The sequence below is a fragment of the Tamandua tetradactyla genome, chromosome 11, assembly GCF_023851605.1.
Source record: "Tamandua tetradactyla isolate mTamTet1 chromosome 11, mTamTet1.pri, whole genome shotgun sequence".
In the NCBI taxonomy this organism is placed as follows: Eukaryota; Metazoa; Chordata; class Mammalia; order Pilosa; family Myrmecophagidae; genus Tamandua; species Tamandua tetradactyla.
Window position 1 is genome coordinate 684,691 of NC_135337.1, and position 13,446 is coordinate 698,136.

General features: G+C 40.0%; 1 protein-coding gene across 1 annotated transcript in view; it reads left to right on the forward strand.

Annotated features, from left to right (window-relative positions):
- The window catches only part of NOTCH2 (notch receptor 2), a 145,903-nt gene that overhangs the window by 38,741 nt on the left and 93,716 nt on the right, over positions 1 to 13,446 (forward strand). The window contains exon 2 of the mRNA XM_077119721.1: positions 1,334 to 1,415. Coding sequence (XP_076975836.1) covers positions 1,334 to 1,415 — 82 coding nt within the window. The remainder of the gene's footprint in view (positions 1 to 1,333; positions 1,416 to 13,446) is intronic.

Here is a 13,446-nt window from a genome sequence, read left to right on the forward strand (position 1 = left end):
AGATTTGATTTTTAGTGTTTAAGTTTCTGTCTTGTCTTTCCAATACTTTGCTACTAGGATTCTTTTTTTTTTTTTTTTTTTTTTAAGGAAAGACAGAGAGAAGGAAGGAAGGATAGAAGGAAGGAAGGAAGGAAGAAAGGGAAACATTTTCAAACATTCTCCTGTTTTATTGTATTTTGTTTTTCCGTTTTTTGTTACATGGGCTGGGGCCGGGAATCGAACCGAGGTCCTCCGGCATAGCAGGCAAGCACTTTGCCCGCTGAGCCACCGCGGCCCGCCCCGCTACTAGGATTCTTGATGCACATTTTGGGAATGACACTTCCAACCCTAAAAGCTTAACAGCCGAGTTGTTGTAATTATCCAGCAAGTGGGGGGAAGACTTTTGGCAGCAGACTTTGGGGAACCTTCCTTCTCTCCTGGCTGAAATCAATAGAAGTTTCTGTGTTTGCTGTTTCCTTCTGAATCGTCTACTTTGGAAGGAGTCTGGAGTGGTACAGTGCCTTTCATTGTCTCTTACAGGGACCCGGGGCTTGACAGATGGAGCTTCATTGTCTTTCTGAATATAAAAATTAACTTCTTGTTTTCTTTGCTATGCCCCTCCTCCTGAAATTCTGTTCATAGCCTGGACCCATGTTTTTATGGGCCCCTCAAGATTAGAGGTGATGTGTTACTCATTTTGGTATGTATTCCATCTTGCCTTCCTCCATTGGATCCCCGTATAGCGCCTGGCACCTGCTGGGCGTTCAGCTCTGGTTTGTTGATGAATGTTTTCAGTGTTTCTGACAAATTCTTGAAGTCATCTGTTCTGTAGCTTCCCCTAAAGGCTTACGTAATTCATTGATATCGTGGTGACCTCTGTTAACTCCACTCATCTCTGCATTCACTGAGGTATCCAAATCTCAAAATTCTCATGGCATGGGGCGATGCAGCAGTGGCTCAGTGGCAGAATTCTCTCCCGCTGTGCTGGAGACCTGGGTTCGATTCCTGGACCCTGCCCATGTCAAAAAAAGAATTCTGATGGCGTGCCATGAACATAATACCTTTAAATTTTTTAGTACTTTTGGAGATTGAGATGGGAGAGAATGAGGCACAGGAACTAAGAATGTCATTCAGAATCACAGACCAGTTCTACTGGGAACAGATTCTTGGGATGGTATCCATCCTTCTAAAACTTCAGAACCCAAAAGATGAAAAACAAGTCAAAGCTGTAGAGGGACCTGCAGAGCAGACTGGGTGCGGGACTGGACGTTAACCGGGACCAGATTACACTTCCTTTGGTATCTGAGGGTTATGATGAGTGACATTTCTAATTTGTATTTGCCTTTGTTTTTAGCATTGCAGTGTCGGGATGGCTCTGAGCCCTGCGTGAATGAAGGAGTGTGTATTACCTATCACAATGGCACAGGATACTGCAAGTAAGTTTTTCTCCACATTTTTTTCATCTTCATATATTTTATTTTTCCACAAATAGGGCACTGGACAAGTTTTAGTTCTATGCTATTTTTAATACTTCTATGACATGTTAATATTCTCTAACTTTTCTGATACAGTTTTTTTGGGTTGGTTTGGGGGATGTGGATGTCAGAGGGAAAGTATTGATAACTGGTTAATAATATCAATTTCCTATTATCTTATTATCTTTTTCTTTAAGAAAAAGTCTTTTCAGTGACTCATTAGTTAATATACATTGAGTACGTTCTCTTACAATTTTCAGTATCTCAGATCTACTGTTTATTTAAGGCAAAACTTTTAGAATCTGAAGTTTAAAGACATATTGTCCATTGTCTGGTTTTCAATCAGACTAAACAGATACTTACTTTAATTCTGCCCAGTGTAAGTGAATATTACAGTTATATGAAGTCTTATTTCTCCTAGTGTAAAATATCCTTTCTGAGTGAGGTGTATATATTGTGTAGGGATGGGGTGGGGAGGAGGGGGTGTGGCTACATTTCATTTTATGGGGCTAAAAGAATAAGGGAGAGGGATGGAATGGGGAAGGTAAGTGGGAGTCTTGGCTCAAGGGCATTTCTTTTCTTTTTCTCCTGCTTTTCAGTCTAGTCAGACATTTTTGTCTATTTGTTTGAGGAAAGCTCTGAGATAATTTCATAAGTAGCTTCTCAAGGTCTCCCAAGGATCATTCTCTTTATTCTACCTCAATTAAAAATTTCTGATAGGACTGTCTATCCATTGTATGTATATAGTGAAAAATATTGGGAACTTAAGATTTAATAATATGGGATTTCTCTTCTTTAACACTTTTATGGAATGCGTTTGTTCTCTACTTTGGAGGAAGCATTTGGATGATAAGCATTTTATGTGAATTGGTCTAGTACATTTTTATTTCTTCTTGGATATTTAATTGAACACGTAAATATAATTGTGATATTTTCCCAATCAAGTCCATCCTGACGTCGATATGTAAGTTCTTTAATGCCATAAACAGGAATTTTTCCATGTCAGAAACAGTTTTCTTAACCAAAAGTGAAAATATTTGAAGCTCTGATTACAAAAGTTTAACAATAGGCTATTTGGATTGGAATAAAGATAACACTGAAAATGAAGTTTCTTAGGTAACTGATTATAAGCTGCTCACTTCATTTTTCTAACTGGAAAAAAAAATGTGTTATACATTTTCCTCCAAGAATGGAAGCACAACTGGAGATCATAAAGGTGAGAACATCACACCTTACTGAAATCTTGTCTAGTTTGTTTGTGGCATCTGGTGTCTTAGTTACTTGCTTTATTCTATTATTCAATGGCAATTCCCACTACATTATTATCACTGCATGTGTTTGTTTTTCCCACTAGATTGTGTGCTCCTGGCTTCGTACAGTGCTCATGATACAGCTTGAGTCCAATAGTGTGCTTCTTGAACTAACAGGGGGCCATTAGATGCTATCATTCATTTGAAATATATGCACTCGCTTCTTATTAATTTGTCTTCAATAAGAAGACACTGGTCCTTTCATCAGAATTTTATTTGCTTTATGTACCATCTGGGATGGTGGTATCATCCTGGTAGGCTGTTTAGGACTATTCGAAATTAATTCAAAGTGGTGACTTATTTAGGGAGAATTACAAATAGGTTGTAACTGTTGCCTGAGCACTTGTGGTCGGAGTTGGGGAGAGAGGGTCACAAGGAAAGACTGATCTCTGGACGCATACCAGGAGGGGACACCAAGGGTCACCTTGGGAGGAAGCAGGATTTATGTCAAACTCTCCAACCAAAGCAGGAGGGATAAAGTCATTCCCAGTTTCTGGAAGAAATACTGCTATGGGACAGGGAACTCACTTTGTGGCTGATGAAAATAGAGCTGCCTGGATTCTGTTACTTGGTTCTAGTTAATTGTTGATAGGGTGGGTTTTTTTTTTTTAATGCATATAGTTCTGAGTCCCTTGAATGTCCTCCAGTCCTGCTGTGAGGGAAAGAAGTTCTTCGAGAAAGAGGGAGTGTTAAAAAAATAGTAATAAAAATAAATAAATAGATAAATTTGTTAGGACCGACCTTTTGAGAGCCCAAAATGAACAACCCAACTTGTGAGAACAGAAGGTTTCCTCCCTACTTTAGCAAGAGTAGTAGTAGCATTTTTAGGGCTGCAGGACCAGCTTAAATAGCCACAGGACAAGCAGGAATAGTGTCGAGGAGGCCAAAGTAATCACTCCTGTAATGGCTGTTCCAACCTCCACAGAGGTTTAAGCAAATTTTAATGCAAAAATGGCATCTACTTAGCAGACCTTTCAATATATCTTTACAGACCTTGCTTTTTTCTTGGAGATAGAAGATAATCCAGTTCATTAAGTTAATATTATATTCACAAAATGGTAAATGACAATTAGAACACTTAGAAGTGTTTGTAAAAATTGGATCTGGCATGCAGGGTGTATGATTATCTTTTTATTCTTGAGATTGTTTAGTGGATTAAGAGGACAGTTGAAGCGAAATTACTTTTATGGGAGTGAGGGGCAATTGGAAAATGTTTTAAAGACGTGAATATCTGACTCTGTTTAAGGAACATAATGCTCCTGATTCAGCTAAAACCCAGTGATTGTAGAAAGTATGGAAATCCTTGATACAGCCACACTGACAGATGCGGATAAGTGCATTTAAAGTGTGATTTCATTGCACATCGTAACTGTGTTTTCTCACTGTTAGGAGTTTTGGCACCATGTTGGTCTGTGAATAGATTGGGACTGCAGACAAGGCAAACCTGTGTAATCCCGCACAAAGCTCAACTATTGCTGCTGAATAGCTGCTGTCAGATTTTAATGACGTCCAGTCACTACAGAGAGATAAGGCGTTTTATTCTCTTATCCTACTGGGAGGTGTAAATATATAATTAAGCTTGGACATCATTAATCACTTTCAAGTTGTTTGCCCCAGGCCTTTAAATATAAACTGTTCCAAATCCCAATTTGATTAAAAATCATGGGCAACTCAAGTTCAGTGGCATTTTGGGTGTGGATTAGGTTATGAATTGTAAAATTTACAGAATGTGTATGTTTTAAGGATATATTTATCATAATTATTTTAAAATATTTGCCTGCTAATTCTAATATCTGAATTGTCTGTGGGTGTGTTTCTACCCACTGCCTTTTCTCTTGACTGCGGGTACAATTTTCCTTTTCTTTACAGGTAAAATTTCTTTACAGGCAGTTTTAATTTGTGTACTGGGCATTGGGGATGATGCATTTTACTGTTGACCTTCCACTGAAGAGTGGGGAGTGTCATGCCTGCAGGCAGTTGCATTCCTGCACCGCGATCTTACGCAGGCAAGGTTCTAGGCTGTTTGGGTAGGTCCATCTCAGTCTCACCCTTGTCCAACCCTGTGAATCGTAGTCCTGCGGTAGGACCCCTACTCCTAAGGTTTAGCAGTTCAGGGTTTTCAGTGAAGGCCCGACGGCTCACCGAGCTCCGGGTTTTTACCCAGCTCCTCCTAATTGGACAGACTTGAATTCTAACCTCTGTCTCCCCAGCACTTCTTAGTGCTTCAGCCTTTCTTCCCGTTGTTGCTTTCCCTCGGATTCCTGAGCGTCTCATCCTGTTCACGCAGTCAGGAAGCATTTAGGGCTATGGGGGGAGTTGGATGCTTGTTGCCTGCTCTGTGGTTCTTTCTTTTCAAGGATTTTGCTCTCAGATTATTGCTGCTTTGACAGCTCCAAACACCATCTTCTCAGTCCACTAAGACTCCCATTTTCTGCCTGCACTTTGTCCCTCTTGCACTGCACAATCTGGAGAGTACCTTCAGGGGAAAAACTGTATAAATGTGGCTTTCATCTAGCTTGCTTCCGTTTTTTCAAGGGTCCTTTTTACAATTGATGCCTGCTTTTGGTTGCTCTCCAGTGCTTTTAATATTTTGTCCAGAGTTGATGATTGTATGAGCAAACTCTTGGTCTCATATAAGTTACTCTGCCATCATTTTTAAAGATGAAAAATAGAATTATAAGGTAGCCTTTCAGGATTTTCTAAATTCCACTTAGCACAGTGTTAAACAACAGAAATTCACGAGTTTCAAAACATTCCGTGGATGGGCGATTACATTTGAGAATCTCTACTTTTTGCCCAAGTGCCTATATGTAAACTACTGTATAGGGAATCATATAGTACTATAAAATTTTATAAAATATGACTTTGGGCCGTAACATTTGAAAGTATATCAAAGGGGCTTTTCAGATCAGGGATGCAATTAAAACTTTAATACAGTTTTAAATTTTAAAGTGGACCAAGTAGCATCAGGCAGGCCTGGACAGCTCATTGGTGCTAAAACGTCGAGCCTCTTGTAGCTGCGCGAACCTGCATGGGTCAGGCTTGACTGACACTCATTTCTGAGCAGTGGCTTTGACGTGAAGGTCAGTTCTATTACTGTAGAAGAAATAGAAGAAGAGGGCAGTGAGGGGGGATAGGGAATGCTGTCTATGAAAATACTTTTCGGTAAGTGAAAACCAAATTGAAAAACTTGGAACTTCTTTCTTTTCCCGAATGGAAGATGAACAAGTCCTAACAGATACAATGCAGCTGTGAAATTGAGATGCTGTGTTCTCCTGGTCAATTTCAACAACTTCTGATAAATGTTGCTGCCAGCACAAAAGTCCCAAGTTTTTGAACATAGCACCTTACATTTGTGTAGTGCGTTCCAGATTTCTGTGTTTATGTCCTGAGAGGGCTTTCCTTCCTTATATCTGACCTTTGAACAGTGTTGTTCCTAAAATGGTTCTTATGAAAACTCATGTCCTTTAGAAATCCTTTAACAAATGTGCTGTGTCACTGAGGAAATTTTCGTAAAGGAAGTCTTGATTACCAGTTTCTTATCAACGCATAACAGAACTCCCTTAATGTTTTCCACCTGGCCTTTATTCTCTGAATTGAAATGTCTGTAACCTTCCGTGTTTTATAGACTAGGAGAAAAAAGTGGCTCTAGGCATTGCCTCTATCACCTGTCTCTTTTTGCCCATCCTGGGTAACTGCCCATATGTTAAATTAATTAAATTTGGCCTACAAACCTGGCATTAATAGATGTGAGTTTAGCTAGGCTTCTTTCAACACAGTCTCTAGGTTAGCCATAATCCTATGTGAAGTTTCTTTCATGCTGTTCAATTGTGGCTTGTCATCACCATTAATTTTATGGAGAAGTTATTTTTTTTTTCCCCTCATTTTTCTTCTGACTAAGCAGGATGAGAAATATTTCCCTTTCAGAATCTGTGGTGGTTTAATTAGGTCCTTCATTCTAATTTTGGCTTTATCTTTCATTAATTGAGGTTAGTAAGATTGAGTGCAAAGGGGTGGGCGATATCAGATTCTGATAAAAAATGTAGTTATCTCAAAATTCCCAAGTTCGTTTTTATTTGTTAAGCTAGCGTGAATATGTGGGTATGATGGAGGTTTTCATTAAGCCGTCTTCTCAAAATCCTGTAGCTAGGAATGAAGAGAAGTTTAACATCGTCCTGTCCCCACGGTGTATGTATGTGTCTTAGTGTTTTGTTTTCATATTTGTCCTAGTTGAATTTTATCTTATTTGTCAATGTAAAATAAATGGACATTTCTCTGGAGTTTCCCCCAAATTTCTGTATCCTGTTTATTCACTGTTAGCAACCTTCCCTAGTTCTCTGGGCCCAAAAATGTATTGCTGATTTTTAGACTGATGCCATCAGTCTTCCCTTATTAATTCAGTCGCCTTCTGTTTAACATGTTCCTTTCCTAAACAGTCTCCTACTTGGGTTTTTCTGAAAAGGCCTTTATGAAAGAAAAGTGAAAGCTAAGATTGAGAAAGGCATTGCTTAAGTGACAGGTGGTATTACTCAGAGAACACACTGAACTGGAACATTCTACCTAATTATTTTTCTTCACATAAGAAAGAGGGAAAGTAATAATGGGAAAATAACCGGATCAGGATTTAGGTAGAGTAGCAGCATTTACGGTACTGAAACTGTATAGATTAAGGCCACTTTCCTGCAGCTTCTACATCTATAATCCTGTATCCTGAAAATTTTATGTCAGATAGGACCCTACCTCTTCTAAGAAAAGTTTAGTTTTCATCAAACTAGTATTTATTGAGCAGGCTGCTTGTGCTGGAGGAGTGTGCTGGGTACTGTGAATAGACGGGACAGCCCAGGAGGCCTGTGCTGGTTCCTCGTCACAGGTAGTCACACCTAGGATGTGTCTGCTGCTGAATGGTGTGTGCTCCTGCTTTGGGCATGGCACGGTCCTCTGAAGTCCTGCCACCTGTGGGGGAGATGAGAGGTACATAGATGCACAAAATAAGCAAAGCGGTCTGTCATTGCCCAGCGAGGTGGTACAGATGATAAGTATGGCGATGTAGACAAGGGTGTGACCTTGTCACAGAAGCATGAAACTGAGGATCTTTGGTGGACTCCTAAACTTGAATCTTAATGGGGCCTTAGGGGATGGGGAGGTAGAAGAAGAGTGGGGATGAGGGGTATGAGGAAACGAGAAAGAATAGAATGTTTCCGGGAGTAATCACTACCAGTTTCTTCATCACTTTTCTCAGTGGCTTGGTCTTAAAACTTTCTATATCTCTTCTCTTCTGCCCGTGGTCCAGCTTTTGTGAGGTTTTACTAAATCAGCACTAATTTGATTTCACAGTGCCCTATTGTCACATATTGGCTTGAACGTTTGAAGATGGCGTGTATGGAGTGAAGGGTGAGGAGGGGCCAGGGTACAGGAAGAGAGGACAGCTAGGAGCAGTGCCGCCCCCCCCCCCCCGCCCGCCCCCAGACCTTTTCACTGTTTACAGGCAGGTAGTCTTATGGCCATGTTTTACCAGGAGCCTCAGAATCTAGGAATCTCTGAGGCAAGAAAAAGAGAAACGGTTGGGCTAGAAGGAGTGATTGAAAAACTGAGCCACGAAGGGTTGGGTTCGTTTTCGCATTCTGCATCGTGCATGCTCTTGGCTGAGATTTCAGGTAGCTCAGCCTCAAAGCTCTTCTGTCCAGCGTACTTTATTAGCCAGGCCCAGTTCATTGCAGGGATCCTGGCTTAGCCAGCATCTGTTAGCCAAGTCTTTGGTTACCTCAAATTAGTTCATGTCCTTTAGTGCTTGTTTCCTATGATTATATAGTACATATCCAAACCCTCAATTATCCAGAATAAACCCGGGCTGCCTATTCCGTGGAGATAATCACCATTTGGTAGTAGTTATGATTCTCTTGCCGAGGCCATAGTGGTGCATGACTCATTTAATGGCCTGTCCCTTTAAGATTTTGAAATGCTGTTGTGTAAGACGCGTCTCCTTGAGGAGTTGTTTTCCTGGGCAACTTGCCCTTGAAACCTCAGTCATCCTGCAAAGTACCTCACGAACCTCCTTGACTTAAATTTTTTTTTTTAGTCCTATGTGTATATAATGTTTGTGGTGTCTGAGTCTCAGTCTCCTGTTGCTAAAACTCATGGCCCTGAATTTCTGGGTCACTCTTTAAAAAATGGTCAAAACTTGATTACTAATGAAAAGTTGACTCACTTCCTTCCAGCCAAAGGCTGACACTGACTGAGTTTCTAATGGTTTCCACAGAAGCAGCCCCCTAATTATGGGGTATCACTTATTCATTTGTAGATTTTGCAAGAATTACAGCATCAAGGGCTGGGGAAATGAGTGAGATAGGCATTTATGCTGTGTGGGAGGGATATACATAAAAATTATATCTGGATTCAGGTCCTCTATGAGTTATTGGTAATTTAATTATTAAGTGGTTGATTCCCTGTAAGTTAAAATTTAGTGCATCTCCTCCCAAATTATTGTTTCAGATTCCATAGAGACATATGTGCTGGGATGTACCACCATTCCGTGCTGAAGAAAATAGTCTCTTGTATTGGGCAGTTGTTTTGGGGAAGGTGGTAAGGCTTTTCTCCTCCTTTTAAGCCAGGTTTTCTTTGCATTTCCCTTATCTTGTTTAAATATATTGTTCTTTCTCCTACGCTTGTTCTTTACTTCCTTAGGCCTCCTGTGAGGGGTGAGCTGAAAGCGTGTGTTGGCAATAATTCATTTACACAAGCATGTATTGAACTGTCTATGCACTTAGAAGTGCCCACCTTTAGGCACTGCAAGGGATATAAAAAGAGATACAATGCAAAATTCTTGCCCAGGTCTTCTTAGATGGGGTGATAGTCAAGACAAACACAGGTGCTGACTCCAAGCATTGATATCAGCAAGCATTATTACATCCTTGGGCAGCATTGCTGTGAGTTCAAAAGCTGTGACTGCAGAGTCTGCACACTTGGAGTTTGAAGGGAATTTGGAGAGCACTTTCCCCACTTACCTTATTTATATGTGGGAGCCCGAGGCTTAAGGAGCTGTTCTTAAGAAGAACGGCTAAAAGCTGTTTCTCTAGATCGTCTTGGGCAATCTATAGATTCAAAGCCTTTGTTTTCATTCGTGATATCAGCTCTCTAGGAACCCATGTAGGCAAGCGCACATATTACATAAAAACAGAATTAAAAATCCTTAGTGTTTTTGAGAGTTTGAAAGACCAAGGATTTTAACTCGGGCTGTACATTTTTATTTTTTTAAGTTGCATGAAATAAAACAACGTGGAAGTTCTTTTGAGTTCTTCATAAAAGAGATATATCCTATAAGAATGTCTCAGGGAACTTTGGATATTTATGTGATACCTGGGACTCAAGAGTTAGAGTGCTGACGCTATGAAAGTCACAGTTACCGCATTCAGCAACTGTTAAAAAAGCTGAAAAAGTGATCATACTTTGTCTAGAGATATGAATGAGGCTGATCTGGATAGGGCTAAGGTAAATCAGAATACTGGGTAAAGGATGATATGGCCCATATTTTCAAACTTCAGCCTCTATGTGAGATCAAAGGGAGAGAGGTTTATTTGGTGCAAAATTGTATATTTTTTAGCACATTATCTAATTTAACTTGTATGGTCAGTTTACTTGAACACCATAATTACATGGAATCTTGAATGGGATGTGAGATCTTGTTCGTTTGTACAGGTTAGTGTGATGCCCCAGTATATCCCTGAGTAATTTGGGCATTATGAAAATAAATAAAAGAGTATTTACAAAGTTCCCTTGGGGAACTGGGAAGAAAGGAGGAAATATTAAACTTTCCCATTTGGGGAATTCCTAATTCTCACAAGCAGTGGGAACAACCAATTTAATAGGCTGAGCCCTCGATCTTGGGGTTCACCCCTATGAAGCTTATTCCTACAAAGGAGAGGCTAAGCCTACTGATAATTATGCCTGAACACCCCCAGAGAGCCTCTTTTTTGCTTAGATGTAGCCTTTTTCTCTAAGCCAACTTGGCAGGTGATCTCACTGCCCACTCCCATAGTGGGACATGATTCCCAGGGGTGTAAATGTCCCTGGCAACGTGGGACCTGACTCCTGGGGATGAGCCGACACCCAGCATCATGGGAATGAGATAGCCTTCTCGACCAAAAGGGGGAAGAGAAATGAGACGAGAGAAAGTCTCAGTGGCAGAGAGATTTCAGACAGAGTCGAGAGGTTATCCTGGAGGTTGTTCTTACGTATAATATAGACATCCCCTTTCTAGTTTATGGTGTATTAGAGTGGCTGAAGGGAAGTACCTGAAACTGCTGAACTGTGTTCCAGTAGCCTTGATTCTTGAAGAAGACTCCATAACTATATCACTTTTACAGTGCGACTGTGTGATTGTGAGAACATTGTGTGATGCTCCTGTTATCCAGGGTACGGACAGATAAGTAAAACAAAAAAATAAGGATAAAAAAAAATAAATAATGGGGGGGGTTAAGTGTAAAAAATGGGTAGATTGAAATACTGTGGGACAATGAGAGGTAAGGGGCATGGGATGTAGGAATTTTTTTTTTTGATTTCTTTTTCTTGAGTGATAGAAATGTTCTAAAAATGATCCTGGTGAAGAATACAAAGCTATGTGATGATATTGTGAGTCATTGATTGTATAATATGGTTGGATTCTACGTGTGTGGGCATTCCTCAATAAAAACAGTAAAGGAAAAAAAAGAATATCTCAGGGTCTTGGAGCATACAAAAGTAGAGCTGAAGGACTCTTAGGAATTATTTGGTCTGACACATTCACATAAGAAGCAAACCCATAACCCTTAAGATTTAAAAAAAAATTATATCCAAGAATGCCTTAAAAACATCTTGCCTACCACCACGCGCTTAAAGTAAAGTGGGTGCAGGAGGGTGTGGTCCTGCCATGGCTTTGCCGTGACTTGGTTGAGTAATCTGAGTGTCTCCCCTCCGCTTGTGTAAAGCCACGGGTTGTGGTTTATGTTATTGTGCTGTTGTAACACTGCTTCTTTCTTAGATTTGAGGGATTTTATTTGGAGCTTTACCTTGGTTACTAAGTAAATGTCCAGTATGGGCCATTTTGGGTTTCACAGTGCCTGTTGTGCTTGTTACCTCCATCATCCTTTTGGTTTTAGGGTAAATATAATCTGTTTTCAGAATGCACTTTTCTTCACTTTGAGTGAACTGGAGTGCATACTGTAGGGATGCTTGTTTAATTCTCAGTTTCTTTACAGAGGCATGACAGTTGGCAGTGATGATCCTTTGACCATTGGATTACCTTTCTGAAATTAAATGTAGTTCATAACAACTGCCTCTAGAGTGGCCTAACTTTTAGTAAAGAAAAAAGTCCCATAAATTGTAAGCAAGCGTTTTAAAAGCGTGTTTGGCGGTTTTAATGTTCTCCTGGACTGAGAGCAGTGGCTGGCAGACTTCTTCTTAGAGTGCCATATAGTCCAGTGTCTTGGGTTTTGCTGACCAAGAGGCAACATGGAGGAAGCTACGTAAATACTTAGGTAGCTGTTTAAAATGTGGCCATTTAAAAAATATAAAAGCCATTTTTAGCTCCTGGAAGGACCATATGAAAGGAGGTGGCAGGCAGGATTTCACCTGAGAGCAGTGGTTTGCCCCACTCTGCCTTAGAGCATAGTAGCTCTCGAGGTGCTTTGTGTCTTTCCAGAGCCTAGTGCGTATAAGATCCAATCATGGTGGTCACATTTTCTTTCTTAATATATAGAAGAAATTCTTTAAAAAAATGTTGCTTTGTATGGTGCATGAATATATTTCAGTAAAATGGCTTAAAAATAGAAACAAAAATTGCTGAAGTCATAACAGAGAATTATACCTGAATCCCACCCCTGTATCAGTTTTGTGTTGATGCCACTTTTCTGGTTGAGAGCTGTCCTGGAGTTCAGGACCAACTCTGAGATCTCGTTAAACTAGTGAGTGGTATTAACCTGAAACAGACTTCTTTTGTCTTGACAAGAATTATTTTTTTCCTTGCAATAAAGTAACAAATGTTGTGAGGATTTTTTGGTGATTATTATGTTGGGGATGATTTTAATAATAATGTTTGTTCTTATAAGCTAGGAGAGAACACATGGCGAAACCAAATCCATGCCCGGTAGTGTAGCTGGTGAGGAGTATGCTTCCTAGGATAGCCCCAGCAGACTAAACCTTTGCAAGTGCACCAGCTTCATTCATACATTTTTGTTGTTGTGAGAATGCAGGGGCACATAGAAGAATTACAGCATCTTCTTTTTAAAAGAAATAATCTGTATGGTATCTCTGTTTATATCAGCTAAACTTTCTCATTAGGCCATTAGCTTTGCAGCATTTTCATTTTGCCCTGATGGATGCAGAGACTTTGGTTTCATGCAGCGGATTGAGTACGAGGAAGGAATTTCTGAAATGGGGAGTACTTTTTAAGACATGTGAGTTTAATGTGCACAAATACCGGCAACATATTTATAGGAAACTTTTCTATTCAGTTCAACCAACATTTATGAGCATTTACTAGAGTAAGAATTACTGTGTGTATATCCTGCCTCAGTGTTTCCCAGTCTTTTTGCCATTTTCATCTTCCCCCAAAAAGAATATTTTTAGGCTCCTTTTCCTAATCGCCTCCCCCATGAAATTTTAGTACACAGATAAACTGGTATCTTTTTGTGTACTGTAGCCCTTTGGAG